The 26621-nt window shown below is 50.0% G+C and overlaps 1 protein-coding gene across 4 annotated transcripts in view; it reads left to right on the forward strand.

The window, feature by feature from the left end:
* The first annotated feature begins 11483 nt into the window (after positions 1–11483).
* Positions 11484–26621, forward strand: part of SLC38A10 (solute carrier family 38 member 10) — a 61636-nt gene continuing 46498 nt past the window's right edge. For 2 of the 4 annotated variants that reach the window (XM_040330963.1, XM_040330966.1), the window contains exons 1-5: positions 11485–11819; positions 15041–15647; positions 17579–17696; positions 21905–21950; positions 25272–25365. In XM_040330963.1, the coding sequence (XP_040186897.1) occupies positions 15558–15647; positions 17579–17696; positions 21905–21950; positions 25272–25365 (348 nt within the window). In that variant the 5' untranslated portion in view covers positions 11485–11819; positions 15041–15557. Of the gene's footprint in view, positions 11820–15040; positions 15648–17578; positions 17697–21904; positions 21951–25271; positions 25366–26621 lie in introns of all 4 variants that reach the window. The other 2 variants (XM_040330965.1, XM_040330964.1) reach the window with 2 other exon arrangements.

The raw sequence follows: 26621 nt of genomic DNA on the forward strand, positions 1-26621 counted from the left end.
GATCGATAACAAAAGAATGGCGGCCAACCTTATAAAATAATATCCAGGGACACTTCGCCGCCGAGCTAATACCGCTAATCTGGTTGTGGACCGTACCGGAGAACGCCGCATACCCAACAAACGGCATTTATATTGTAGGGAATGGTATACGCTTCGGAAAAAAATCCATATATATATATATATATATATACACACAAACAGTATATATACATGAATATAGATATACTGTATATGTTCTGGGTCTGTACACCCACTGTGCCCATTATGATGGGTTCCCACCATCCCTGTGCTGAGTTCCCAGGTCTGTACACCTGCTGTGCCCAATATGAGGGGTTCCCACCATCCCTGTGCTGAGTTCCCGGGTCTGTACACCTGCTGTGCCCATTATGAGGGGTTTCCACCATCCCTGTGCTGAGTTCCCGGGTCTGTACACCCGCTGTGCCCATTATGAGGGGTCCCCCCCCCCCATCCCTGTGCTGAGTTTCCAGGTCTGTACACCCGCTGTGCCCATTATGAGGGGTTCCCACCATCCCTGTGCTGAGTTCCCGGGTCTGTACACCTGCTGTGACCATTATGAGGGGTTCCCACCATCCCTGTGCCAAGTTCCCGGGTCTGTACACCCCGCTGTGCCCATTATGAGGGGTTCCCACCATTCCTGTGCTGAGTTCCCGGGTCTGTACACCCGCTGTGCCCATTATGAGGGGTTCCCACCATCCCTGTGCTGAGTTCCCGGGTCTGTACACCTGCTGTGCCCATTATGAGGGTTCCCACCATCCATGTGCTGAGTTCCCGGGTCTGTACATCTGCTGTGCCCATTATGAGGGGTTCCCACCATTCCTGTGCTGAGTTCCCGGGTCTGTACACCCCGCTGTGCCCATTATGAGGGGTTCCCACCATCCCTGTGCTGAGTTCCCGGGTCTGTACATCTGCTGTGCCCAAACCCCCCAGGTGGACAGTAGGGAATTATAGATGGGAGCAGTGTGTGCAGCGCACCGATTGGATAAATGACTAAGGCTGGGCTCACACTAGTGCAGCCAATGTGGTCGCCCCAGGCGCAACATTTAGAGGGGCGCAAGCTAACCTTCCTGTCCCTGGTGCTGCAGGACCGGTGAGATGTGGGGGGGATTGTGTGTGTGATGGGTGATCAGAATGGAGGGATCTGGTGGGTGTGATCAGAGTGAAGGGAAATGGAGGGGTGATCAGCGTGAAGGGATCTGGGAGTGTGATTAGAGTGTGATCAGGGTGGGGGGATCTGGGAGTGTGATCAGGGTGGAGGGATCTGGGAGTGTGATCAGGGTGGAGGTATCTGGTGAGGGATCTGGGAGTGTGATCAGGGTGGAGGTATCTGGTGGTTTGATCAGGGTGGAGGGATCTGGGGGTGTGATCAGGGTGGAGGGATCTGGGGGTGTGATCAGGGTGGAGGGATCTGGGGGTGTGATCAGGGTGGAGGGATCTGATGAGGGATCTGGGGGGGGTGATCAGGTGAGGGATCTGGGGGTGTGATCAGGGTTTAGGGATCTGATAGGGGGTCTGGGAGTGTGATCATCAGAGTGGAGGGATCTGGGGGTGTGATCAGGGTGGAGGGATCTGGTAGGGGGTCTGGGGGTGTGATCAGAGTGGAGGAATGGAGGGGATTTGGTGTGTGTGATCAGAGTGGAGGGATCTAGGGGGGGGGGGTATGTAAAAGTCCATGGGTTAGGGGGTGCAAATGACTTGCCTTGCCCCGTGGGCTGACGCCCCCCACTCTACACCACTGCTTGCAGACGGCCATACAGGAACAGTCAGTTGTAAACTCACTTTGCATAATTTCATCGACCAAAGAAATGAAAGGAAGAAAACAACGATAATCAATAACGAAACGTCCGCAATCTGCTTTATTGTAACGCGCGATTCCACGAAGCATCGGTGTGAACGATCCGTAATTCCCTCCCCCGGCCTTACATGTCTCATTTTGTAGAAGGATCGCTTGTCTCTTATCACCCAACAAACATATAATAACACAACACACAATATATCCGTATTATATACAAAGTGATTTCCATACAATACATATCAAAGGAGAAGAGATCTGGACTTCAAAGTGCTGATCTGTGGGAAATGCTATTGGCCAGGAATCTGCCTGATTACGATGTGTACACACCTCCCCCTATTGGCGAAGCCGGGTAATTGCCCACATTTGCTGAGTGCGGGAGGTTAGGTTGGGATAAAGTGAACCTGTCATCATTATCCTTCACTTACAGCATCGCTCCCAACTGTCCCTGAGTCAGAACAAAGTCCCTCCTTCCTCCTCATTGGTCCCTCATGTTGTTCTGATCTGTAGAGTTCTATATAAAATGCACTTTTTATCTCACACTGATAAACATTTCATCCAATTTCTAAATTGCTGCATTTGTAAAATTCCAAAATCTAATATAAAGAAATAGTAGTTGTAATAAAAAGAGCACTTGTGGGTTTAACTAGTCATTTTTTTTGTATAAATCTCCTTGCAGAGGGCGTGGCAGGGGGCGTGTCCTATACAGGGCTGTCTTAATGAGAGGGCACACCTGGGCACTGCCCAGGGGCCCAAGCTGCATGGGGGGGGGGGCCTGAACTTTCCCCAAAGCAGCTGGTCCTTGAGCCCACACTGCCCTGAAATTGGGGGCCCCATGATGGCACTGAGAGTGATAGATGCACAGGGGAGACAGTCTGTCTCCTACCTACTTGATGGCTGTTTACCTGCACTGTCATCATTGTAGGGGCCCCAGAGCATTACTTTGCCCAGGGGCCCATGATGCTATTAAGACGGCCCTGGTCCTATACCTACATACTTTTTCTAACAAGTCTCCCTCGTTCCCATCTCAGAAGTTGGTTGGTAAGATACAGGTGAATAGACGAAGGTCAGGTGTATATAACAGGGGAATACACGAAGGTCAGGTGTATATAACAGGTGAATAGACGAAGGTCAGGTGAATATAACAGGTGAATAGACGAACGTCAGGTGTATATAACAGGTGAATAGACGAAGGTCAGGTGTATATAACAGGTGAATAGACGAAGGTCAGGTGAATATAACAGGTGAATAGACGAACGTCGGGTGTATATAACAGGTGAATAGACGAACGTCAGGTGTATATAACAGGTGAATAGACGAAGGTCAGGTGTATATAACAGGTGAATAGATGAACGTCAGGTATATATAACAGGTGAATAGACGAACGTCAGGTGTATATAACAGGTGAATAGACGAAGGTCAGGTGTATATAACAGGTGAATAGACGAAGGTCAGGTGTATATAACAGGTGAATAAACGAAGGTCAGGTGAATATAACAGGTGAATAGACAAACGTAAGGTGTATATAACTGGTGAATAGACAAAGGTCAGGTGTATATAACCGGTGAATAAACGAAGGTCAGGTGAATATAACAGGTGAATAGACGAACGTCAGGTGTATATAACAGGTGAATAGACGAACGTCAGGTGTATATAACAGGTGAATAGATGAACGTCAGGTATATATAACAGGTGAATAGATGAACGTCAGGTGTATATAACAGGTGAATAGATGAACGTCAGGTATATATAACAGGTGAATAGATGAACGTCAAGTATATATAACAGGTGAATAGACGAAGGTCAGGTGTATATAACAGGTGAATAGACGAACGTCAGGTGTATATAACAGGTGAATAGACGAACGTCAGGTGAATATAACAGGTGAATAGACGAACGTCAGGTGTATATAACAGGTGAATAGACGAACGTCAGGTGAATATAACAGGTGAATAGACGAAGGTCAGGTGTATATAACAGGTGAATAGACGAAGGTCAGGTGAATATAACAGGTGAATAGACGAACGTCAGGTGTATATAACAGGTGAATAAACGAAGGTCAGGTGAATATAACAGGTGAATAGACGAACGTCAGGTGTATATAACAGGTGAATAGACAAAGGTCAGGTGAATATAACAGGTGAATAGACGAACGTCAGGTGTATATAACAGGTGAATAGACAAAGGTCAGGTGAATATAACAGGTGAATAGACAAACGTCAGGTGTATATAACAGGTGAATAGACGAACGTCAGGTGTATATAACAGGTGAATAGACGAAGGTGGATTCAGGTAGGGGCGCGCAAAACTGGGGCGGCGTAACGAATGACATTTACGTTACGCCTCCGCAAGTTTTACGGGCAAGTGCTTGATTCACAAAGCACTTGCCTGTAAAGTTGCGGCGGCGTAGCGTAAAAGGGGCCGGCATAAGCGCGCGTAATTCAAATGATCCCGTAGGGGGCGTGGATCATTTAAATTAGGCGCCTTCCCGCCCCGAACGTACTGCGCATGCGCCGTCCCTAAAATTTCCCTGACGTACATTGCGGTAATTGACTTCGCAAGGACGTCATTGGTATCGACGTGAACGTAAATGGCGTCCAGCGCCATTCACGGACGACTTACGCAAACGACGTAAAATTTTCACATCGCGACGCGGGAACGACGTCCATACTTAACATTGGCTGCGCCTCCTAATAGCAGGAGCAGCCTTACGACGAAAACGACAAACGCAAACGACGTAAAAAAACTACCGCCGGGCGCACGTACGTTCGTGAATCGGCGTAAGTATGTCATTTGCATACTCTACGCTGACATCTATGGGAGCGCCACCTAGCGGCCAGCGTCAGAATGCACCCTAAGATACGACGGCGTAAGAGCCTTATGCCAGTTGTATCTTAGGCTACAGTCGGCGTATCTAGCTTTCTGAATACATAAAGTAGATACGCCGGCGCTACTTAGCAATTACGCGGCGTATCTATGGATACGCAGGCGTAATTGCTCTCTGAATCTACCCAACTGAATCTAATTAAAGGGAATCTGTATAAGGACAAGTCGGGGCAGAGAAGTCCTTTTGTTGGAGGTGTCAGAACGCGGCTGCTCAATCACTCCCCCCCCCCCATGACTGATGACACACCCCCGTCGCCATTCTGCGTCATCCGTGTAAAAATAATGGATGACAAAATGCAAATATTTTCTTTACTGCCTCGAATGGTGAGAATGTGAAAAATACTGAAAAGAGATTAAAAGATTAGAATTCCGGTAAAACCCGGACAGGTGTGTTAAAGGTGAACTCCGGGATAAGCAAACACGGTCTGAATACAAGAGGCGTGTGTGTACTGGAATCTGTGGTGGGGGGAGGGGAGGGGGGGGGTATTTATAACAATAAATTAATAAAATTCCCCCAAGTGAAAGTTTATGGACGTTCATTCTGTGCAAACGGGGTAAAAAAAAAAAAAAAAATGTGTTTAAAAGAGAAAACATCACATCTGACTACTAGATGGCGCTACTTATCATAGGAAATAATACTGAGCACCATCTAGTGGCCAAGTGTGGTATGTTCTATTTTAAGTCATTAAAAAAGGAAACATTTACAAAAACTCTTTTTGACTACTCTCTTCCTTACTACCTGCCCTGACCTCTGCCTGGATACTGACTACGCTCTTCCTTGCTACCTGCCCTGACCTCTGCCTGGATACTGAATACTCTCTTCCTTACTACCTGACCTCTACCTGGATACTGACTACTCTCTTCCTTACTCCCTGCCCTGACCTCTGCCTGTATACTGACTACTCTCTTCCTTACTACCTACTCTGACCTCTGCCTGGATACTGACTACTCTCTTCCTTACTACCTGCCCTAACCTCTGCTTGGATACTGACTACTCTCTTACTTACTACCTACCCTAACCTCTGCTTGGATACTGACTACTCTCTTCCTTACTACCTGCCCTGACTTCTGCCTGGATACTGACTACTCTCTTTCTTACTACCTGCCCTGACCTCTGCCTGTATACTGTTTACTCTCTTCCTTACTACCTACCCTAACCTCTGCTTGGATACTGACTACTCTCTTCCTTACTACCTGCCCTGACCTCTACTTGGATACTCACTACTCTCTTTCTTACTACCTGCCCTGACCTCTACTTGGATACTCACTACTCTCTTTCTTACTACCTGCCCTGACCTCTGCCTGGATACTGTTTACTCTCTTTCTTACTACCTGCCCTGACCTCTGCCTGGATACTGACTACTCTCTTCCTTACTACCTGCCCTGACCTCTGCCTGGATACTGACTACTCTCTTACTTACTACTTACTCTGACCTCTGCTTGGATACTGACTACTCTCTTCCTTACTACCTTCCCTGACCTCTGCCTGGATACTGACTACTCTCTTCCTTACTACCTGCCCTGACCTCTGCTTGGATACTGACTACTCTCTTCCTTACTACCTGACCCCTGCTTGGATACTGACTACTCTCTTCCTTACTACCTGACCTCTGCCTGGATACTGACTACTCTCTTGCCTGCCTCCACCTGAACCATGACCTCATGCAGTATCTCTCTCCCGTTTTCGGCAGCATAGTCCCTGTGACCCTTTTTTGGGGTGATCCCTAGGGTCACAACCCGTGTCACCTTGGGTCACTGGCCTATTACTCAGGGTGACCCGGTGAAGACCACGTTGTCTCTAAGCCTTGGGAGAGGCCGCGTCACCTACCAAGGGGTGTCACCTATCACAGCATGTGACCTCCTCCTTGCATGATGCTGAGGCGTAGGACGTGGCTTTGGCCCCCCATCTGTCAGCCCCAATACCAGAAGACATTGGATATTTTGAGGTGGGGGAAGGAAAAGTCGGAAAGGTTGGGAGGCTTTAAAGAGACCCTGTCACTTCACCTTGAATGGACAAGATGACAAGGTCTCTTCATTGACATTCCTCCCAATGTGGGGGGGGGGCTCTGCAACCTCCATGGCCGTCCGTTATTAGCCCGCGGCTAATGGAATTTATTACCAATGTCTCCGGTGACGGCAGCCACCATCCTTCCCCGCCAGGCACCGCGGCGGCGTCCTCTCCGCTAGAATCCGTGTCCCTCTTTGTCCCCGGCTCCACACGTGGGGGGGGGGGGGAACCCAGGAGACCGGATTTCCCGCAGATCCTCAGAAATTCACGGAGAGGGCCCCCCCCCCCCCGAGCGCGCCATTAGCGGGAGCTCAATTTCACACCGAAGGAATAATTTTATGCAGAGAAATGTCGGGAAGTTGATGCGGAAGCGATGTGAAATCTTTTGGGGTGGGGGGGGGGGGGCGGAGGAGAGGGGGGGTGGAGGAGGAGGAGTGGAGGAGGAGGGGGGGGGGCTTTTGAGAAACATAATTGAGTAAATGAAGTCTAAGTGTTCATTATACAGATGAGCGCCTTTGTCGCCGTGTCATTTGCATACTTACAATTTTCGGTCTCCTATTGATTTCTCCCCAGAAGTCGGAATCGCCGCAAAGCCGTTTTCTGAAAGCGCCAATGATTAATAATAAAACCGCGTTATCTGGCTCATTAGACATCAGGAATTTGGAGAAGGGACTCCGGCGGCTCCGGCGATCGCTTGACCCTTCGGCTGCCGGAGAAATGTTTAGACTTCTAATAAGGGGGTCTCTTACGCCGACGGATCTTAACTGCATATTACACTGGCCGCTAGGGGCGTGTACGCCAATTTACGCCTAGAAATATGTAAATCAGCTAGATATGCGAGTTCACGAACGTACGCGGCCGACGAAGTACAGATACGCCGTTTACGTTATGGCTTTTCCCAGTGTAAAGTTGCCCCTGCTATATGAGGCGTACCAATGTTAAGTATGGACGTCGTTCCTGCGTCGAATTTTGAATATTTTACGTTGTTTGCGTAAGTCGTCCGTGAATGGGGCTGGACGTCATTTACGTTCACGTCAAAACCAATACGTCCTTGCGGCGTATTTGGAGCAATGCACACTGGGATATGTCCACGGACGGGGCATGCGCCGTTTTTGTGAAAAACGTCAATCACGTCGGGTCACAAGTTATTTACATAAAACACGCCCCCCCTGTTCCACATTTTAATTAGGTGCGCTTACGCCGGCCTATTTACGCTACGCCGCCGTAACTTAGGAGGCAAGTGCTTTGACAATACAGCACTTGCCCGTCTAAGTTGTGGAGGCGTAACGTAAATCGGATACGCTACGCCGGAACAAAGATACGCCGATCTACGAGAATCTGGCCCATAATGTTTTTCTTTGTTTCCGTTATAAAATTTTGTAAATAAGTAGTTTTCTCCTTCACTGATGTGCACGGATAGGCTGCACTGATGGGTACTGATGAAATGGCACTGATGGGCACTTGAGAGGCAGCACTCATGGGCACTGATGAGGCGGCACTGTACTGATAATGAGGCACTGATGGGCACTGATGAGAAGGCACTGATGGGCATTGTACTGATAAGCAGGCACTGGTGAGGAGGCACTGATGGGCACTGTACTGATAAGGAGGCACTGATGGGCACTGATGAGGAGGCAATCTAATGCAGCATTGATAGGCGGCACTGATATGCAGTACTGATGGGCACTCCTAGACACCACTTTTGGCCACTGATAGGCGGCACGGATAGACGACACTGATGAGCGCAGATAGATGGAACTGGTGGGTGGCACTGATAAGGAGGCACTGAAAGGCATCACTGATGGGCACTGACAGGCTGCACTGATAAGGAGGCACTGATGGGCACTGTACTGATAAGCAGGCACTGATAAGGAGGCACTGATTGGCATTGTACTTATAAGCAGGCACTGATGGGCACTGATAAGGAGGCACTCTAATGCAGCATTGATAGGTGGCACTGATATGCAGTACTGATGGGCACTGATAGGAGGCACGGATAGACGACACTGGTAGGTGGCACTGATGAGGAGGCACTGAAAGGCATCACTGATGGGCACTGGCAGGCATCACTTATGGGCACTGACAGGCTGCACTGATGGGCACTGACGAGGTGGCACTGGCGAGCATTGATAAGGAGGCACTATTTTTAGTCTGATCACTGGGGGGAGGGGAGACTGGGGAAATGCCTCCTCCTCCTTCTACAAAGTTACAATGAACAGTCTGATCACTGGGGGAGGGGAGACTGAGGAAATGCCTCCTCCTGCCTGCAGCAGACTGATGACATCATCCCACCCTAGGTCGGGTCACCTTGTGGAGTTTTTCTGAAGAATGATCCTGTTGCTGTATATTGGGACACCTCCGGGATTTATTCATAGGAGACATTTATAGAAAGTGAATACAATGTATCGGGTGATTCGCACGGAACGGATTAGGAATCAATGTAGATAAATCTCGGTGTTCAGGTTCAGGATTTTTGTTGAACAATGTGGGGGAGGGGCTTGGTTTAGCGGGCAGTGCCCGACGCCTGGCTGTGCTCGGTGATATTCGGAGTAATACTTCTGCAAACAGACGGAATGTACGCTGAGGAAGGTATTTGCAGAGATGGAAGGCGGGTGCCAGGAATTAGATGGGGTGTAATTGTGGACATCCTGCTTGGCCCCTCCCTTATCAAACGCAATAAGGGGCCCTTCCCACGGGCCGAACGCAATGTACGCGCCGCGCCGGAACTTCACCGCCGCCAGGCAGACATTTAATTGTATGAATAATCCTCGTCACATTTCTGAGTTTATTAATTAGGGCAACGCGCAATAACGCGCAGCAACCAATCAGAAATGGCCTGTCCGTGTTCTGACTGTACCTGAGATCTGATTGGTTGCTGTGTGTGGCGCATCCGCACCCTGGTGGTGCCCTTCACCAGGGCCCCCATCAGGGGGGTACAGGCAGTACACCTGTAAGGGGCCCGAAGGTCCCCAGGGGCCCGGATGGCAACCCCCCCTTTTTTTTTTTTTATATATATTTTTTTATTAAAGGGCCATTTTTTTTAGGGGTCCCCAGGGACCCGGAGATCCCCAGGGCCCCAGATGACAACCCCCTTTTTTATAAAAAAAAATATTTTTTTTATATATTTTTTTATTTCTTTTATTTTATATATATATATTATTAAAGGGCTCAGAGGTCCCCAGGGCCCCATGTGGCAAACCCCCTTTTTTTTAAATGTTTATTTTTTTATTTTTGTTTATATATATTTTTTTTATTTTTTAAAGGGCCCAGAGGTCCTGGAAGGCAACCCCCCTTTTTTTGTAATTTGTTTTTATAAAAAATAATAATATTAATATATATATATACAGGGTCCAGAGGTCCCCAGGGCCACAGATGGCAACCACCCTTTTAAAAAAAATATATATATATTTCTTATTTCTTTTTATTAAAGGGCCCAGAGGTCCCCAAGGCCCCCCTTTTTTATATATATTTTTATTTTTTTCTTCTTTTTTTGTAAAGGCCCCCCCCCCTTCTCAATTTGCGGCAGCACCCCCCACCCCCCTCCTTTTCTCAATTTCAGGCGGCAGCCCCCCCCCCCCCCCCCAGTTGGTTCTCTGCTCCAGGGGGCCCATGCCTGAAGCTGTGTAAGGGGCCCTATAATTCCTGATGGTGGCCCTGCCCATCACCGTTGCTGTTTGTGGGGGTTTCCTCCTGAAGGTGACCATCTTCTTCCCTTGGCATTTTCTAAAGGTAGCACGATGCTAGGCGGAAGCCACATTGATGATCCTCGTTGGGGGCCTCCGTCTTAGTGTAGACAGTTCCATACACAGTAAAACCTTGGTTTGAGAGTAACTTGGTCTGAGAGCGTTTTGAAAGACAAGCAACATTTTAAAATAAATTTTGCCTTGATATACAAGCGATGTCTTGATATACAAGTAGCGTCATGTCACAACGGAGTATAAAAGAGAAGAGAGGCGCCTCTAAGTGTAGCAATATGGGTACATTTAACCGATCGAGGTCCGCCGCACGCAGATATACGTCGACAAAATGGCACGGCTGGGCACAAGGGCGTACATGTACGTCCCCCTTTAAGATCCCAGCCATGGGTCGCGAGCGCAGAAATCCGATCGTCTGTAGCAATTCCGACGCGCAAAATTCCGACGCATTGCTCGGAAACAATTCGACGCATTCTCGGAAGCATTAAACTTCATTTTCTCGGGAGGGGGCGAAGACAAGACCAGTCCCCCTGCACAAGGAGAGAGAGCAGAGCTGTGGGAGGGGCCCAGCAGGCTCCACCCGCTACAGGAGGGGGCGGAGACAAGACCAGTCCCCCTACACAACGAGAGAGGGCAGCAGCGGGCGGTCTTTATTACAGGAAGTCTCACACTGGATTACTGCACAGATCTGGGAGAAGATTCTAGAAGAATGGTCGATGGATTTATTATCCCAGGAATTCAGATTTAATAATAAAATTGAATGTAAAACATAAATATAACGTAATTCTCTTAATAACAATAGGATGTGAAAATGTAATATGAATATAATAAAGTGAAATGAACTTCTATTTATCAGTAGTAATAATACACAGTGTAGTGCAGTGCTGGTCATGTGATGATAATAAAAAATATAAAATAATATCATCTGATTCTGCTGGTAATAAACGTGGCAGGGGATTCCCCTCTAGCGGTGTATTGTTGGTCCTCCAGCCGTGCGGTGTCGCTATTTTCCCTCTCCCCCCTCCAGTGGCCGAGCTGTCCCCTCCCCTCAACTCGCTGGTGTGGCTCACTTCCTGGATACGGACTGTGGCGGAGAGAACCCGGAAGTGGAGAGAAGCTGCCTGTCTGTCACGCCGGGGATACGGGGCTGGGGGGTGAGCGGAGACCGGAGCCGGGGGAGAGGTCGGGAAGTGAGAAGAAGGATCCGCCGAAGGTGAGGGGGAGAGCGGTGACAGCGCGGCTCTTCTACCGCCACGTCACGTCTGTGTTTACCAGAGACACGTCATCCGCCCGGGGCATGCCGGGAAATGAGACTGACAGCCCGGAGCATGGAGCCCTGTAATCACCGGAGACCGGAACCCTCCGCCTGACCGGGGACACCGAGTGTGCAGAGCGAACCCTCCACCACCCCCCGATACCGGTACATGGATCGTCTGACTGGTCCCCTCTATCCCCCCCTGACTGGTCCCCTCTATCCCCCCCTGACTGGTCCCCTCTATCCCCCCCTGACTAGTCCCCTCTATCCCCCCTGACTGGTCCCCTCTATCCCCCCCTGACTAGTCCCCTCTATCCCCCCCTGACTAGTCCCCTCTATCCCCCCCTGACTAGTCCCCTCTATCCCCCCTGACTGGTCCCCTCTATCCCCCCCTGACTAGTCCCCTCTATCCCCCCCTGACTAGTCCCCTCTATCCCCCCCTGACTGGTCCCCTCTATCCCCCCCTGACTAGTCCCCTCTATCCCCCCCTGACTGGTCCTCTCTATCCCCCCCTGACTGGTCCCCTCTATCCCCCCTGACTGGTCCCCTCTATCCCCCCCTGACTGGTCCCCTCTATCCCCCCCTGACTGGTCCCCTCTATCCCCCCTGACTGGTCCCCTCTATCCCCCCTGACTGGTCCCCTCTATCCCCCCTGACTGGTCCCCTCTATCCCCCCCTGACTGGTCCCCTCTATCCCCCCCTGACTGGTCCCCTCTATCCCCCCTGACTGGTCCCATCTATCCCCCCCTGACTGGTCCCCTCTATCCCCCCCTGACTGGTCCCCTCTATCCCCCCCTGACTGGTCCCCTCTATCCCCCCCTGACTGGTCCCCTCTATCCCCCCCTGACTGGTCCCCTCTATCCCCCCTGACTGGTCCCCTCTATCCCCCCCTGACTGGTCCCCTCTATCCCCCCTGACTGGTCCCCTCTATCCCCCCCTGACTGGTCCCCTCTATCCCCCCCTGACTGGTCCCCTCTATCCCCCCCCTGACTAGTCCCCTCTATCCCCCCCCTGACTGGTCCCCTCTATCCCCCCTGACTGGTCCCTTCTATCCCCCCCCTGACTGGTCCCTTCTATCCCCCCCCTGACTGGTCCCTTCTATCCCCCCCCTGACTGGTCCCCTCTATCCCCCCCTGACTGGTCCCCTCTATCCCCCCCTGACTGGTCCCCTCTATCCCCCCCTGACTGGTCCCCTCTATCCCCCCCTGACTGGTCCCCTCTATCCCCCCCTGACTGGTCCCCTCTATCCCCCCCTGACTGGTCCCCTCTATCCCCCCCTGACTGGTCCCCTCTATCTCTCCCTGACTGGTCCCCCTCTATCCCCCCCTGAGTGGTCCCCCTCTATCCCCCCCTGAGTGGTCCCCCTCTATCCCCCCCTGAGTGGTCCCCCTCTATCCCCCCCTGAGTGGTCCCCCTCTATCCCCCCCTGACTGGTCCCCCTCTATCCCCCCCTGACTGGTCCCCCTCTATCCCCCCCTGACTGGTCCCCCTCTATCCCCCCCTGACTGGTCCCCCTCTATCCCCCCCTGACTGGTCCCCCTCTATCCCCCCCTGACTGGTCCCCCTCTATCCCCCCCTGACTGGTCCCCCTCTATCCCCCCTGACTGGTCCCCTCTATCCCCCCTGACTGGTCCCCTCTATCCCCCCTGACTGGTCCCCTCTATCCCCCCCTGACTGGTCCCCTCTATCCCCCCCTGACTGGTCCCCTCTATCCCCCCTGACTGGTCCCCTCTATCCCCCCCTGACTGGTCCCCTCTATCCCCCCCTGACTGGTCCCCTCTATCCCCCCCTGACTGGTCCCCTCTATCCCCCCCTGACTGGTCCCCTCTATCCCCCCCTGACTGGTCCCCTCTATCCCCCCCTGACTGGTCCCCTCTATCCCCCCTGACTGGTCCCCTCTATCCCCCCCTGACTGGTCCCCTCTATCCCCCCCTGACTGGTCCCCTCTATCCCCCCCTGACTGGTCCCCTCTATCCCCCCCTGACTGGTCCCCCTCTATCCCCCCCTGACTGGTCCCCCTCTATCCCCCCCCGACTGGTCCCCTCTATCCCCCCACCCCCGACTGGTCCCCTCTATCCCCCCCCCCCCGACTGGTCCCCTCTATCCCCCCACCCCCGACTGGTCCCCTCTATCCCCCCACCCCCGACTGGTCCCCTCTATCCCCCCACCCCCGACTGGTCCCCCTCTATCCCCCCCTGACTGGTCCCCCTCTATCCCCCCCTGACTGGTCCCCCTCTATCCCCCCCTGACTGGTCCCCCTCTATCCCCCCCTGACTGGTCCCCCTCTATCCCCCCCTGACTGGTCCCCCTCTATCCCCCCCCGACTGGTCCCCCTCTATCCCCCCCCCCGACTGGTCCCCTCTATCCCCCCACCCCCGACTGGTCCCCTCTATCCCCCCCCCCCCGACTGGTCCCCTCTATCCCCCCTCCCCGGCTGGTCCCCTCTATTTCCCCCCCTCCCCGGCTGGTCCCCTCTATTTCCCCCCCTCCCCGGCTGGTCCCCTCTATTTCCCCCCCTCCCCGGCTGGTCCCCTCTATTTCCCCCCCTCCCCGGCTGGTCCCCTCTATTTCCCCCCCCCTCCCCGGCTGGTCCCCTCTATTTCCCCCCCTCCCCCCTCCCCGGCTGGTCCCCTCTATTTCTCCCCCCCCCCTCCCCGACTGGTGCCCTCTATCCCCCCCCCCCTCCCCGACTGGTGCCCTCTACCCCCCCCCCCCTCCCCGACTGGTGCCCTCTATCCCCCCCCCCCTCCCCGACTGGTGCCCTCTATCCCCCCCCCCTCCCCGACTGGTGCCCTCTCTACCCTCCTAAGTAGTCTTTTTTAACTGCTTACTAGTATTCTTTACCCCTGGCTAGTACTCTTAGCTTATTACTTATTCCCCTCTACTTCCTGACTAGAAGTCTCTGTCTTCTGACTAATACCTTTTACCTGCTGTCTGGAACCTTCTGTCATCTGGCTGGTAAGGATGAGCTCCAGCGTGTTCACATGCTACACGTGCAGAGCCCGCCAGAAAGTCTGCACTGCGCTGCGCTAATCACAGCCAGGGAGGCATTTCCCGATCTCTGCAGCCGGCTGTAATTAGCGCAGCGCCGTGCAGACTTTCTGGCGGGCTCTGCACGTGTAGCATTCAAACACGCTGGAGCTCATCCTTACTGGCTGGTTACCCTCATGCCTCTGACTGGTATCTGGGCCTCTGCCCCCTAACTAGTACCCCCTGTCTTTTGACTAGTACCCCCTGTCTTTTGACTAGTACCCCCTGTCTTTTGACTAGTACCCCCTGTCTTTTGACTAGTACCCCCTGTCTTTTGACTAGTAGTACCCTCCACTTATCTCCTGATGCTGTCCTCTAACTAGTACCCTCTTCATCATATTTCTCTTCATTTCCAGATCCCCAGAAAAAAGGACCAATCAGGACTCTGCTAATCTGCGGGGCCCCTCCTTTTCCAGGATCAGAGGAAGGTGGCCCCGAGGACGCTGTGAGCTGAATTGTATTACAGAAGGAGGAGAACTAGTCACCTGACCCGGATTGTCATATAAAGAGGGAATACAAAGTGACATTCGCTGCTCAGGAGTTACAAGTTACATCTCTTCCAACTTCACACCCCTCCCCCACCAAGATCCCAGACCGCCATATCGGATCTCTTCCCAGTTACCGATTCGTCCGCTTTCACCTTTCCGGTCAGATATCGGACTTCCCATTTCTGTGCCGGCAGGAAGTTTTCTGTTTTTCTCTCCAAGTTGCAGTTTTGTCTTTTTTTTTTGTTTTTTGGACTCGTTTTAAAGGAAAAATTCTATATTTTGTATTTTTGGAACGTCCGATGTAACTTTTTATTTTTGCACAATTGAATATATATATCTTTATTTTGTATAATATAATTTATTTATACATCTCCACGCAACAAAGATGGCGGCTTCTTACTGGGGACTCATCATGAACATTGTGAACAGCATAGTGGGGGTCAGCGTGCTGACCATGCCGTTCTGCTTTAAAGAGGTGAGTGTGACTGTTGTCAGATGATTGGCTCTGTCATATGGGGGGGGGGGGGGTCACATTGTAGCCAATCAGCGATCACACAATTACTTTTTCTCTTCCGTTCATGGACGGACACAGCAGCCTTTGACCTTAGGGTTATATCCGCTTCCCTTCAGGAAGCGGATATAACCCTAAGGTCAAAGGCTGCTGTGTCCGTCCATGAACGGAAGAGAAATGGATTTTACGGTGAGTACAAAAATCCTATTGTTTCCCACCTTAGTACCGGCCCCCAAAAAAGGGGCCGCCACATCACCGCTTTACTCATGGACAGTACTTGTCCTGGCCAGGAATGCCTGGAGGAGCACAATCCCCACCCCCTGCTTGTGATTGGAGAAATCATAAATCCCGCCTCTTGTGTCCAATCACTGTGCTGTGATTCGTTATTGCACAAGCTGATTTTTGGGAAGGGGGGTGTCCCTGAATGGTAGTTTTGGAAATGTGGTCACCCTACCGGATGCTCCTAAAAGCAGCTGCAAAAACAGTCCACAATCGTTGGTGATCAGGGGTACATTAAACCCCCGCCCCCACATAAAAAACACCAATCATTGGTGATCAGAAGTGTTCAGTGGTACATAAAAATCACCCCCCCCCCCCAAAAAGGATTTCTCATCAGTGGTAAAATTAATCCCCCCACCACCTCAACAATCATTATTGGTGATCAAAGATACATTAACCCCCCCCCCCCCATTAAAAAAAATATCAGAGGTACGTTAACACCCCCCCACCACAAAAAAAGAGATCAGAGGTACGTTAACACCCCCCCAATAAAAAGATCAGAGGTACGTTAACACCCCCCCACCACAAAATAAAACATCAGAGGTACGTTAAATGCAGAAACAATAGTGCGCATTTTGTTTTGTGTTTTTTTTTTTTTTTTTTTAATCCTGCCTAAAACACACCGACACTTACTGATAACTAATTAATTTTATTTATTTTAAAAAAAAATTATCCTGACCTTGACCTTTTGACCCTAACACTAACCCTGGCACTGAGCTTGAGCTAGGTTGTTTTTTTGTTTTTTTTTAACACACACACGTTTGTTTGTCTCTCTCTCTCTGCAAAGTACCTTTCCTTCTTCTTTTTTTTTTCATTTTATTATTATTTTTACACAGTTGTTTGTTTATCTCCTTCTGTCTGCAAAGTATCTGCCCTCCTTCTTTTTTTTTATTATTTTTTTTGAAATTAGAATAAGATATTTTAAGATACAGTAAAACCTCGGATTGTGAGTAACGCGGTATACAAGCGTTTCTCAATACGAGCTATTTAAAAAAAAAAAAATTCTGACTCGATTTGCAAGCGTTGTCTCACAAGACGAGCAGGATTCAAGCCGCTGGGGCGCGCAGTACCGCATGTGGCCAGAGGTGCGGTGGCGCTGGTTAAGCTCGGAGACGCTCGGTTCCCGAATGTCTCTGGCGCCCCCCCACATCTCTAGTCAATCGGAGGCTATCACAGCGATCAGGTGACCCCGATCTGGGAGTTTTGGTTCCCTCTGAGACCCCCGGTCTGGAAGCACACTGTGTGGCGCACTCCCAGCACAAGGGCAGATACACATATATGCTTCCCCCCCATGGCAAAAAGCCCAGTTCAGTGAGGCCGCATATATTGCATAAAAGGGGTTAGTGGGGAGTATACTGTATATGAAGCCATTTTCCATCGGTTTGGCATTATACAGCAGTGTATACAGTTTTTATTTTTTTTGTTTTTTTTGTAAAGGTTAATGGCGGGATCTTCAGGTAAGAAATTTTGACAAAAATGTTCTGAAGAAAACTGTTTGCAGTGGACAGGATGCCAAACACTTAGAACTAGTCCTAGTGGACATTCACTGTAACTGCACTCATTACTTCCCGTCTCCTGAGCCGCCATCCTGAATTGTGTTGCTGTTTTTGTTGCAGTGCGGTGTTGTGATGGGCACTCTGCTCCTCATGTTGTGCTGCTGGATGACCCACCAGTCCTGTATGTTCCTCGTCAAATCCGCCAGTCTGAGCAAACGCAGGACCTACGCGGGGCTCGGTAAGTACATCGCATTTCTCCAAGAAGAAACTCGTTCAACCGGTTCGGCTGTACGACATTTTCTGCATTTTTATTTTTGTTTTGCACGCATGTAAAAAAATCTTCATTTTTGGCCATAAAATTACTTCTCACCCCCCCCCCCCTGAATGTTCTATATTTTCTCAAAGCGGAGGCCCTGGAGAATAAAACGATTGTAGTTGTCATTTTTTTTTTATGTCGCACGATATTTGTGCAGGAAGTGAGGTGGAATCTCCCCATGGAGACATCGATAAAAAACCTGGCAGATGTTCTAACCCTTCACTGCTGTATCCATAAGGAATGTTTATGCAGAGGGATAGCTGTAATGATGCTGCTGCACAGAGCTGTGGATGATGATGTCTGATTGGCTCCTTTATATAGGAAGAATAATAACATTTCTCAGATGTTTGAGGTTAAAGAAACCGCGTAAAATCTGACAGTGCCGATTCCTTTCTATGGGAAGGTTAGTGAAGGCCGATTCACACAGGACACATTTGTGTTATCAGTCTGGTGGTGAGTATGATGGCAGAGTGGTCAGCATTTATTGCAGCGTTGAGGGTCCTGGGTTCAGATCCCACCAGGGAGCCCCCCCCCCCCTCATCTGCTTGGAATCTTCCCAGAGCTCCGCATTTCCCCCTAAATTCAAATCCACACATAAAGATTAAAGGAGGACTCTGGACTAGTGTGAAAAGCCAGACTCTGTTTAAAGGGAACTCTTTTCCTACCAATGTGGGAATTACGTTTATAGTGATTTGTATCTCAGACGCTCATGGAAATAAACTTGTGCATCTTATTATGTCGGCGACCATCTCTGCATTCACTTCTAAGGCTTAGCTGAAGATCACTGAAGGAGAGCGATTTTTGTAGCTGACAGAGCTATGCTGCTTGTGAGGCTCACTGAGGTGCCCCCCCCCCCCCCCCCGGCAGCACTTATGGAGGCCTGATGCATGCCTGTTCAGCCTCAGGGCCACACAATGTTATTGGATGTTCAGGTGGCCTCCTATACCATAGCAAGCAATGATGCTGTGCAGCCCCACTGCTGGCATCCTACCAACCAGTGACACTGTGCAGCCTTACTGCTGGCATCCTACCAACCAGTGACACTGTGCAGCCCTACTGCTGGCATCCTACCAACCAGTGACACTGTGCAGCCCTACTGCTGGCATCCTACCAACCAGTGACACTGTGCAGCCCTACTGCTGGCATCCTACCAACCAGTGACACTGTGCAGCCCTACTGCTGGCATCCTACCAACCAGTGACACTGTGCAGCCCCACTGCCGGCATCCTACCAACCAGTGACACTGTGCAGCCCCACTGCCAGCAACCAGTGACAATGTGCAGCCCCACTGCCGGCATCCTAGCAACCAGTGACAGTATGCAGCACCACTTCTAACATCCTTGCAACCAGTGACAATATGCAGCACCACTTCCGGCAACCAGTGACAATATGCAGCCCCACTGCTGGCATCCTAGCAACCAGTGACTCTGTGCAGCCCCACTGCTGGCATCCTAGCAACCAAATATGCTATGCAGCCCCATCCCCAGCATCCTATCAACCCTGTGCAGCCCCCCGCCCCCCTGCTCATATTGTAGCAACTAATGACACTGTGTGGCATGGTCGCCAGCATCCTAAAAACCAATGGTGGAGGGCAGCAAAAATGGCAACCTCCAGTGTACATGCGCCTCCCAGTACAGCCCTAGGCATATATTTTAGGTATCTATTTAATTTGGGTATTGTATTGTGTTTTGTTTACTAAAGCTCATTAAAGTATATTTTTTCCTAAAAACTTGTGTTCGATAAACCTATACGCCCTAAAAATTGCAACAACCACCGTTTTCTTCTACAGGGTCTAGGCTTACAAAATATATATTAATAATTTATGTAATTTCCTAGCAAAAAAAAAAAAAAATGCAGATTTTTACATGTATGAGAGAGATGTCAGAATTGACCTGGACTGGAAGTGGTTAACCATGCCCATGCAAACTCCATGCTGATAGCCTCCTGGCTGGGATTCCAACCAAGAACCTCAGTGCTGTAAGGCAGAAGCTGTAACCACTGCCAGCAACCAGTGACAGTGTGTAGCCCAACTTCTGACATCCTAGCAACCAGTGACAGTGTGTAGCCCAACTGCTGGCATCCTAGCAACCAGTGACAGTGTGCAGCCCCACTACCAGAATCCTAGCAACCAGTTACAGTATGCAGCACCACTTCCGGCATCCTAGCAACCAGTGACGGTGTGCGGCCCTGCTCCACGGTCCAGCGACACGGCCGCCCAGAGCTCCGCCCACCCCCCTTCTCAGCCAGCGCCTCCATTCACAGTGTGGGCACCCAGTCGTGACGGCCTTCTGCTTCACCACGGCCGGGCACTCACTGCGCATGCGCGAGTCGCGCTGCGCTCTAGGAGTGGACAGGCGATCTCCTGGGACCTGTTACGGCTGCAGCACTGAAAGTGTATCAAACCTAAAATAGTCAAAAAAGGGGGGGGGGGGGGGTAATGCTGCGCTGTATAGGGTGAGTGGGAAAGGGACTAAGTGAATATAACTAGTATTAAAGGGGTTGTAAAGGTAAATGTTTTTTCACCTTAATGCATCCGACGGTAATACCACCCCTCCCCCCCCGAACCCCTGTTTTACTTACCTGACATCTCGAAAGTCCCGCGTGCGTCCACGTGATCCTCTTCGGTTCCCAGCCTGGCCGTTCATTGGCTAGGCTGGACGGATTGATGGCAGCGCAGTCATTGGCTGGTGCTGCTGTCAATCACAGTGGATGACGCAGCGCGCCGGGGGGCGGGGCCGAGTGATACAGTCGGGTGGCTATGCCCGCCGCTGTATCACGGGAGCGCGCTCGCAAAAGCTTTCCACCATGCAAGCTCGCTCGCATGAAGGTGGAAAGCTTTTGCGAGGAGGAGCCGAGTCAGCTGCGAGGGACCCCAGAAGACACGGATTGGGGACACTCTGTGCAAAACGAGCTGCACAGTGGATGTTAGTATAACATGTTTGTTATTTAAAAAAAAAAAAAAAAAAAAGTTTGCCTTTAGTGTCCCTTTAAGAAATAGTGATCAGTCAATCAAATGTAAGACGTATGTTAAAACAAATGAAACATATGTAACACTCAAACAAATATAAAGCCAAAATAAACCTAAAAAGATAAAGTGCTGAGTGCAATTGTGCAACAAACATGCGTAACGAAGAAAGTCCTCAAATAGAATGTTGTATTCAAAAATCTTCAATATTGCAACAATGTATAAACTTCAGTATTCATGTGCAAACAGCAACAACATAAAGTGCCAGTGCTGGTGTCAAGTTGCCAACGTGGATATCGAATAGGAAAGCGCTCATTTTCCCCTTGTGATTAGCTATGGAGGGGTGGGGGGTTCATTGGCTAGTCTTTCAGTAGCCCCTACTAAGTAGCCCCATTACTATATCTACAGCTCATTGTCCTCATTAGTGTAATGGTCATTGGGAAGAATCCCCCCTTTACAGATCTCTATAAAGATCGTTGCTGTCAGTAATTACTCCTCAGATCCGCAGATGTTGCTCATTGGACGAGGGGCCCTCAGCAACCTGTGGAAGGACCCCAGACTTGCATGCAGCCCTGGTTGGGAAAGGCTGCATCAGACTGTAAGCTCCTTTTGGGGGATGGGAGTGATGTGTATAATATGTCCAGGCTATAGAAATGCTGGAAATAAATACATGTTGCTGCAGTCGGTGGCAGGCTGGCTTGTATTGAATCCCCCCTATACTTATGTCCCCCCTCCCACTTATACTTATGTCCCCCCTCCCACCTATACTTATGTCCCCCCCTCCACCCTATACTTATATCATGCTTATGTCCCCCCTCCCCCCTATACTTATGCCCCCCCCTCCCATATGACTGAGTTTCTGGCTAGAAGCTTCCCACAGCATCAGAAGAGAGAGAAGACCGCCATACCGCACTTCACTGCACAGCTTTGATCTATAGATAGCGCCATTTATTACCGCAGCGGTCCTGTGTGCAGAGGCCGGCGCGGCTGTAATCCGAAATCCCACATCTGATGCGGAGCAACTCTATAATAGTTCTGTGTGAGGACGGGGGATGGGAATACTGGCCCCTCTTCCCAGCGTTCCTCTAATCTTTCCATGTATTTTATTTCCCATTGTAACCAATATTTAATGTTCCCCTTTTTTTTCTTTCTTTCTTTCTTGTAGCCTTTCATGCCTATGGAAAAGCTGGGAAAATGCTGGTGGAGACGAGGTGAGCGCTGTGATTCGCTGTAAAGGGGACCTGTCGTGAGAGACGCACACGGAGGGCCGTCTTTAAAGGGGGGCGGCTGCCCTGGGCCCTGTCACTGTTGTGTGGCCCAAAGCGGCTGCCTCATACTTGCCAACTATCCCAGTTTAAATTCCCTTGAAGATTTCGTTTTTAAATTCCCTTGAAGTGCTGCTACTAATGCTGTTCAGCTCTGCCCTATTGTTGTGTACAGATGACTCACCTGCAGACCCTGGCCCGGATTCAGAAAGGAGATATGACGGTGTATCTCCTGATACGCCGTCGTATCTCTGAGTGCGGGCCGTCGTATCTATGCGACTGATTCATAGAATCAGTTACGCATAGATTTTCCTAAGATCCGACCAGCGTAAGTGTCTTACACCATCGTATCTTAGGCTGCATATTTACGCTGGCCGCTAGGTGGCGCTTCCGTATAGTTACGCGATGAATATGCTAATTAGGTAGATACGCTGATTCAGAAATGTACGTCCGGCCAGCGCATTTTTTTTACGTCGTTTGCGTAAGGCTTTTTCCGGCGTAAAGTTACCCCTGCTATATGAGGCGTAGCTGATGTTAAGTATGGACGTCGTTCCCGCGTCGAGTTTTTAAAATTTTACGTCGTTTGCTTAAGCCGTTCGCGAATAGGGCTGTACGTAAGTTACGTTCACGTCTAAAGCAATGACGACTTGCGGCGTAATTTCGAGCATGCGCACTTGGATTTTTTCACGAACGGCGCATGGGCCGTTCGTAAAAAACGTCAAATACGCGGGCTCACAGTTAATATACATAAAACACGCCCACATCATCCCCATTTGAATTAGGCGGGCTTACGCCGGACCAAATACGTTACGCCGCCGTAACTAAGGGCGCAAGTTGTTTCTGCATACGGAACTTGCGCCCTAAGTTACGGCGGCGTACCGTATCTGCGATACGTTACGCCCGCCCATAGATAGACCATTCTATCTGAATCCGGGCCCCTGTGTTTACATGTAAATAACTGTCATTCATATGTATATCATGCCCCTCTGCAATGAAGAAATTATGTGCTAGAACCTCTAGCAACCGAGCAGTATTATTGTACAGTAACCTCTAGCAACCAATCAACAAGAAGAAATCATGTGCTGTAACCTAGCAACTAATCAGTGAGCCGTAATGTGTGCTGTAACCTCTAGCAACCAGTCAGTAAGCGATGATGCACTGTAACCTCTAGCAACCAGTCAGTACGTGGTAATGATATGCTGTAACCTCTGGCAACCAATCGCAATCACTGCCTGATCTGATACAGTAAACTGATTTTAAGTCTATCTGATATTTATTGTATGTCTCAGAGCAGGATGAGAGCAAAATTGCATGGGGGGGGCCCAAGTGGTAATGATATGCTGTAACCTTTAGCAACCAGTCAGTAAGCAGAAATGATACGCTGTAACCTCTAGCAACCAGTCAGTAAGCAGAAATGATACGCTGTAACCTCTAGCAACCAGTCAGTACGCGATAATGATACGCTGTAACCTCTAGCAACCAGTCAGTAAGTCGTAATGATATGCTGTAACCTCTAGCAACCAGTCAGTAAGCTATAATGATACGCTGTAACCTCTAGCAACCAGTCAGTAAGTGGTAATGATACGCTGTAACCTCTAGCAACCAGTCAGTAAGCATAAATGATACGCTGTAACCTCTAGCAACCAGTCAGTAAGCAATAATGATACGCTGTAACCTCTAGCAACCAGTCAGTAAGCAATAATGATACACTGTATCTCTAGCAACCAGTCAGTAAGCAATAATGATACACTGTAACCTCTAGCAACCAGTCAGTAAGCATAAATGATACGCTGTAACCTCTAGCAACCAGTCAGTAAGCGGTAATGATACGCTGTAACCTCTAGCAACCAGTCAGTAAGCGGTAATGATACGCTGTAACCTCTAGCAACCAGTCAGTAAGTGGTAATGATATTCTGTAACCTCTAGCAACCAGTCAGTAAGTGGTAATGATATTCTGTAACCTCTAGCAACCAGTCAGTAAGTGGTAATGATATTCTGTAACCTCTGGCAACCAGTCACTGCCTGATCTGATACAGTAAGCTGATTTTAAGTCTAGCTGATATTTATTGTATGTCTCAGAGCAGGCGGAGAGCAAAATTGCATGGGGGGGCCCCAAGACACGGGGTCACAGCTTAGGCCGGCCAGAGACGGGGCGTATTTCTTTCCTGCAACCATGGGGGGGGGGGGGGGGGGGGAATCATGTCCATCAGGGGAACACAGTGATTATTGTAAAAGGCTATAACAGCCACTGGCAATAATTGCATGTAAAATTTGGCAGGCTGGTTGTACCCAAGTTGATGGATTGAGTACATACCCATACATGGTTTAAATCTCGGCTGGCTGCTTCTGAGCCAAGATTTGAACCATCTAGGGAGCTGCGGTGGCTCAACGTGATTGGCACTGCGCTGACAAGCCATTCACCTCTGCAGCTAGAGGTTTGGATTCCGGTCTCGGCTACATGTGAATTGAGTTTGGTGGTCTCAGCCCGGCTCCCGGTGGGTGTGCTATGCAAGGTAAGCCTGCGCTTAGTACGCCCACCCCCCTCCCACAAAAACCACCACACTTACACGCACTCGAAATTGGGTTAACATGCACGCACTTTGACCATGCGGTCTCTAAAAAGAGAGGCGAAGGACTAACGGGGCTGGTTGAGCGGGCTAGATCCTCTCACTCCCTTATAGGGAGTCCCTCTGCCCCGTTGGGCTTCAAAGCGGAGCAGGTAGGGCGGGCTGTGTGGGAGGACCCCCTCACACACCCGCCATTGCCACCCGGGGCATGGAGAAAGGTGGCAGATTGCCTCTGGGGGAGGCCTGCCTACTCCCAACTCCTGCAGTCCGGCTCCTCTCTCGAGTACACGCACAAAATACACTTTAAAAAAAAAAAAAAGAAGAAAAAAAGATTTGAACCATCTATAGCCGGTCTTGGGATTCGCTCCAATCGGGGGCGGAGTCATAGGCCAGAGCCTGGTGTAGTAGCTGAGCGGGGGGTAGTGAAAGCCACACAGTGAATACAGAGGACTTGGCTGGCTGCTTCCTTAGTGGTGCTGGGAGCCTTGAAAGTGACCGAGGTGCAGAATATAATATTTTATATTATAAATATATATATTTTTTTTCTATGCCCTTCTCCTTTATTGGAGCACATGTCCTCTTGGGAGACATTTCCTTTAATCCTATTGGCTGCCAGTATTGTATCTTCTTTTTTTATTTATTTTTTTTGTGCGTTGCTCAGACAATGTTTGCTGTAATCCTGTCTCTTTATATCTCACAGTATGATTGGACTGATGCTGGGGACCTGCATCGCCTTCTATGCTGTCATCGGAGACCTCGGTTCCTCTTTCTTTGCCCGTTTGCTTGGCCTTCAGGTAAATTTTGTTTTAAAAAATAAAAATAAAAAATAAATGAAAAGAAAAAGTTCTTCTTTATTAACCACTTAAGACCCGGACCAAAATGCAGGTAAAGGCCCCTTTTTGCACTGCGTCGCTTTAACTGACAATGGCGCTGTCGTGCGACGTGGCTCCCAAACAAAATTGGCGTCCTTTTTTTCCCACAAATAGAGCTTTCTTTTGGTGCTATTTGATCACCTCTGCGGTTATTAGTTTTTGCGCTATAAACAAAAATAGAGCGACAATTTTGAAAAAAAAATGCAATATTTTTTACTTTTTGCTATAATAAATATCCCCCAAAAATATATGGAAAAAAAAAAATCCCAACACAAACCCCCCCCCCCCCCCCACCATATGTCCTCTTCTAGCACACATGCTCCTCCCCCCCCGCTCTTAATACAAATTCCTGCCAAAACACCGTTCCTAGCACACCCCCACCCCCAAATTTCCTCACCTAAAACCATTCTAATCCTCTGCTCCAAATTCTCCTTCCCAACACATATCCCCCCCCCCCCCCCCAAAAAAAGTGAATAAAAAAAATGCCCCACCTAGAACAATCCCCCTCCCCTCTACCATATATCCGCTTCTAGCACACATGCTCCTCCCCATCCCTCCCTCCCAACACAAATCTTTGCCAAATCATGACTCCTATCACCCCCCCCCCCCCAATTTCCACACCTAAAACCATTCTTAATCCCTGCTGTGCCCCAAAATACTCCTTGCCAACACAACCCCCCCCCCCCCCCCCAAAAAAATCCCCTACTAGTACAATCCCCCTCCCCTCTGCCATATGTCATCTTGCTCCTCCTCATCTCTCCCCCCCCCCCCCCCCCCCCCCCCCAACACAAATCACCACTCCTAGGTAAGGATGAGCTTCGGCGTGTTCGCACAGTACATGTGCAGAGCCCGCCAGGAAGTCGCCATCGTGCTGCGCTAATCACAGCCATGGAGACATTTCCCGATCTCTGCAGCCAAGCATCGGCACAATGTCTTCCTGCCTGTGTTCAGTGCGAAACGCGTCAGCAGTCAGGTTTTATTTTATTTTGCTGTGACTTGTAGTGCTGTCCTTCTTTTAATAAAAGGCTACAGTTTGTTCAGAGTGCGGCTGTCCAGAGACAATCTTTGTTCCTGCTGCGATTAGCGCAGCGCCGACTTCCTGGCGGGCTCTGCATGTGTACTGTGTGAACACGCCGGAGCTCATCCTTACTCCTAGCACACACGCACACAAATTTCCC

The sequence above is a fragment of the Rana temporaria genome, chromosome 12, assembly GCF_905171775.1.
Source record: "Rana temporaria chromosome 12, aRanTem1.1, whole genome shotgun sequence".
NCBI lineage: Eukaryota > Metazoa > Chordata > Amphibia > Anura > Ranidae > Rana > Rana temporaria.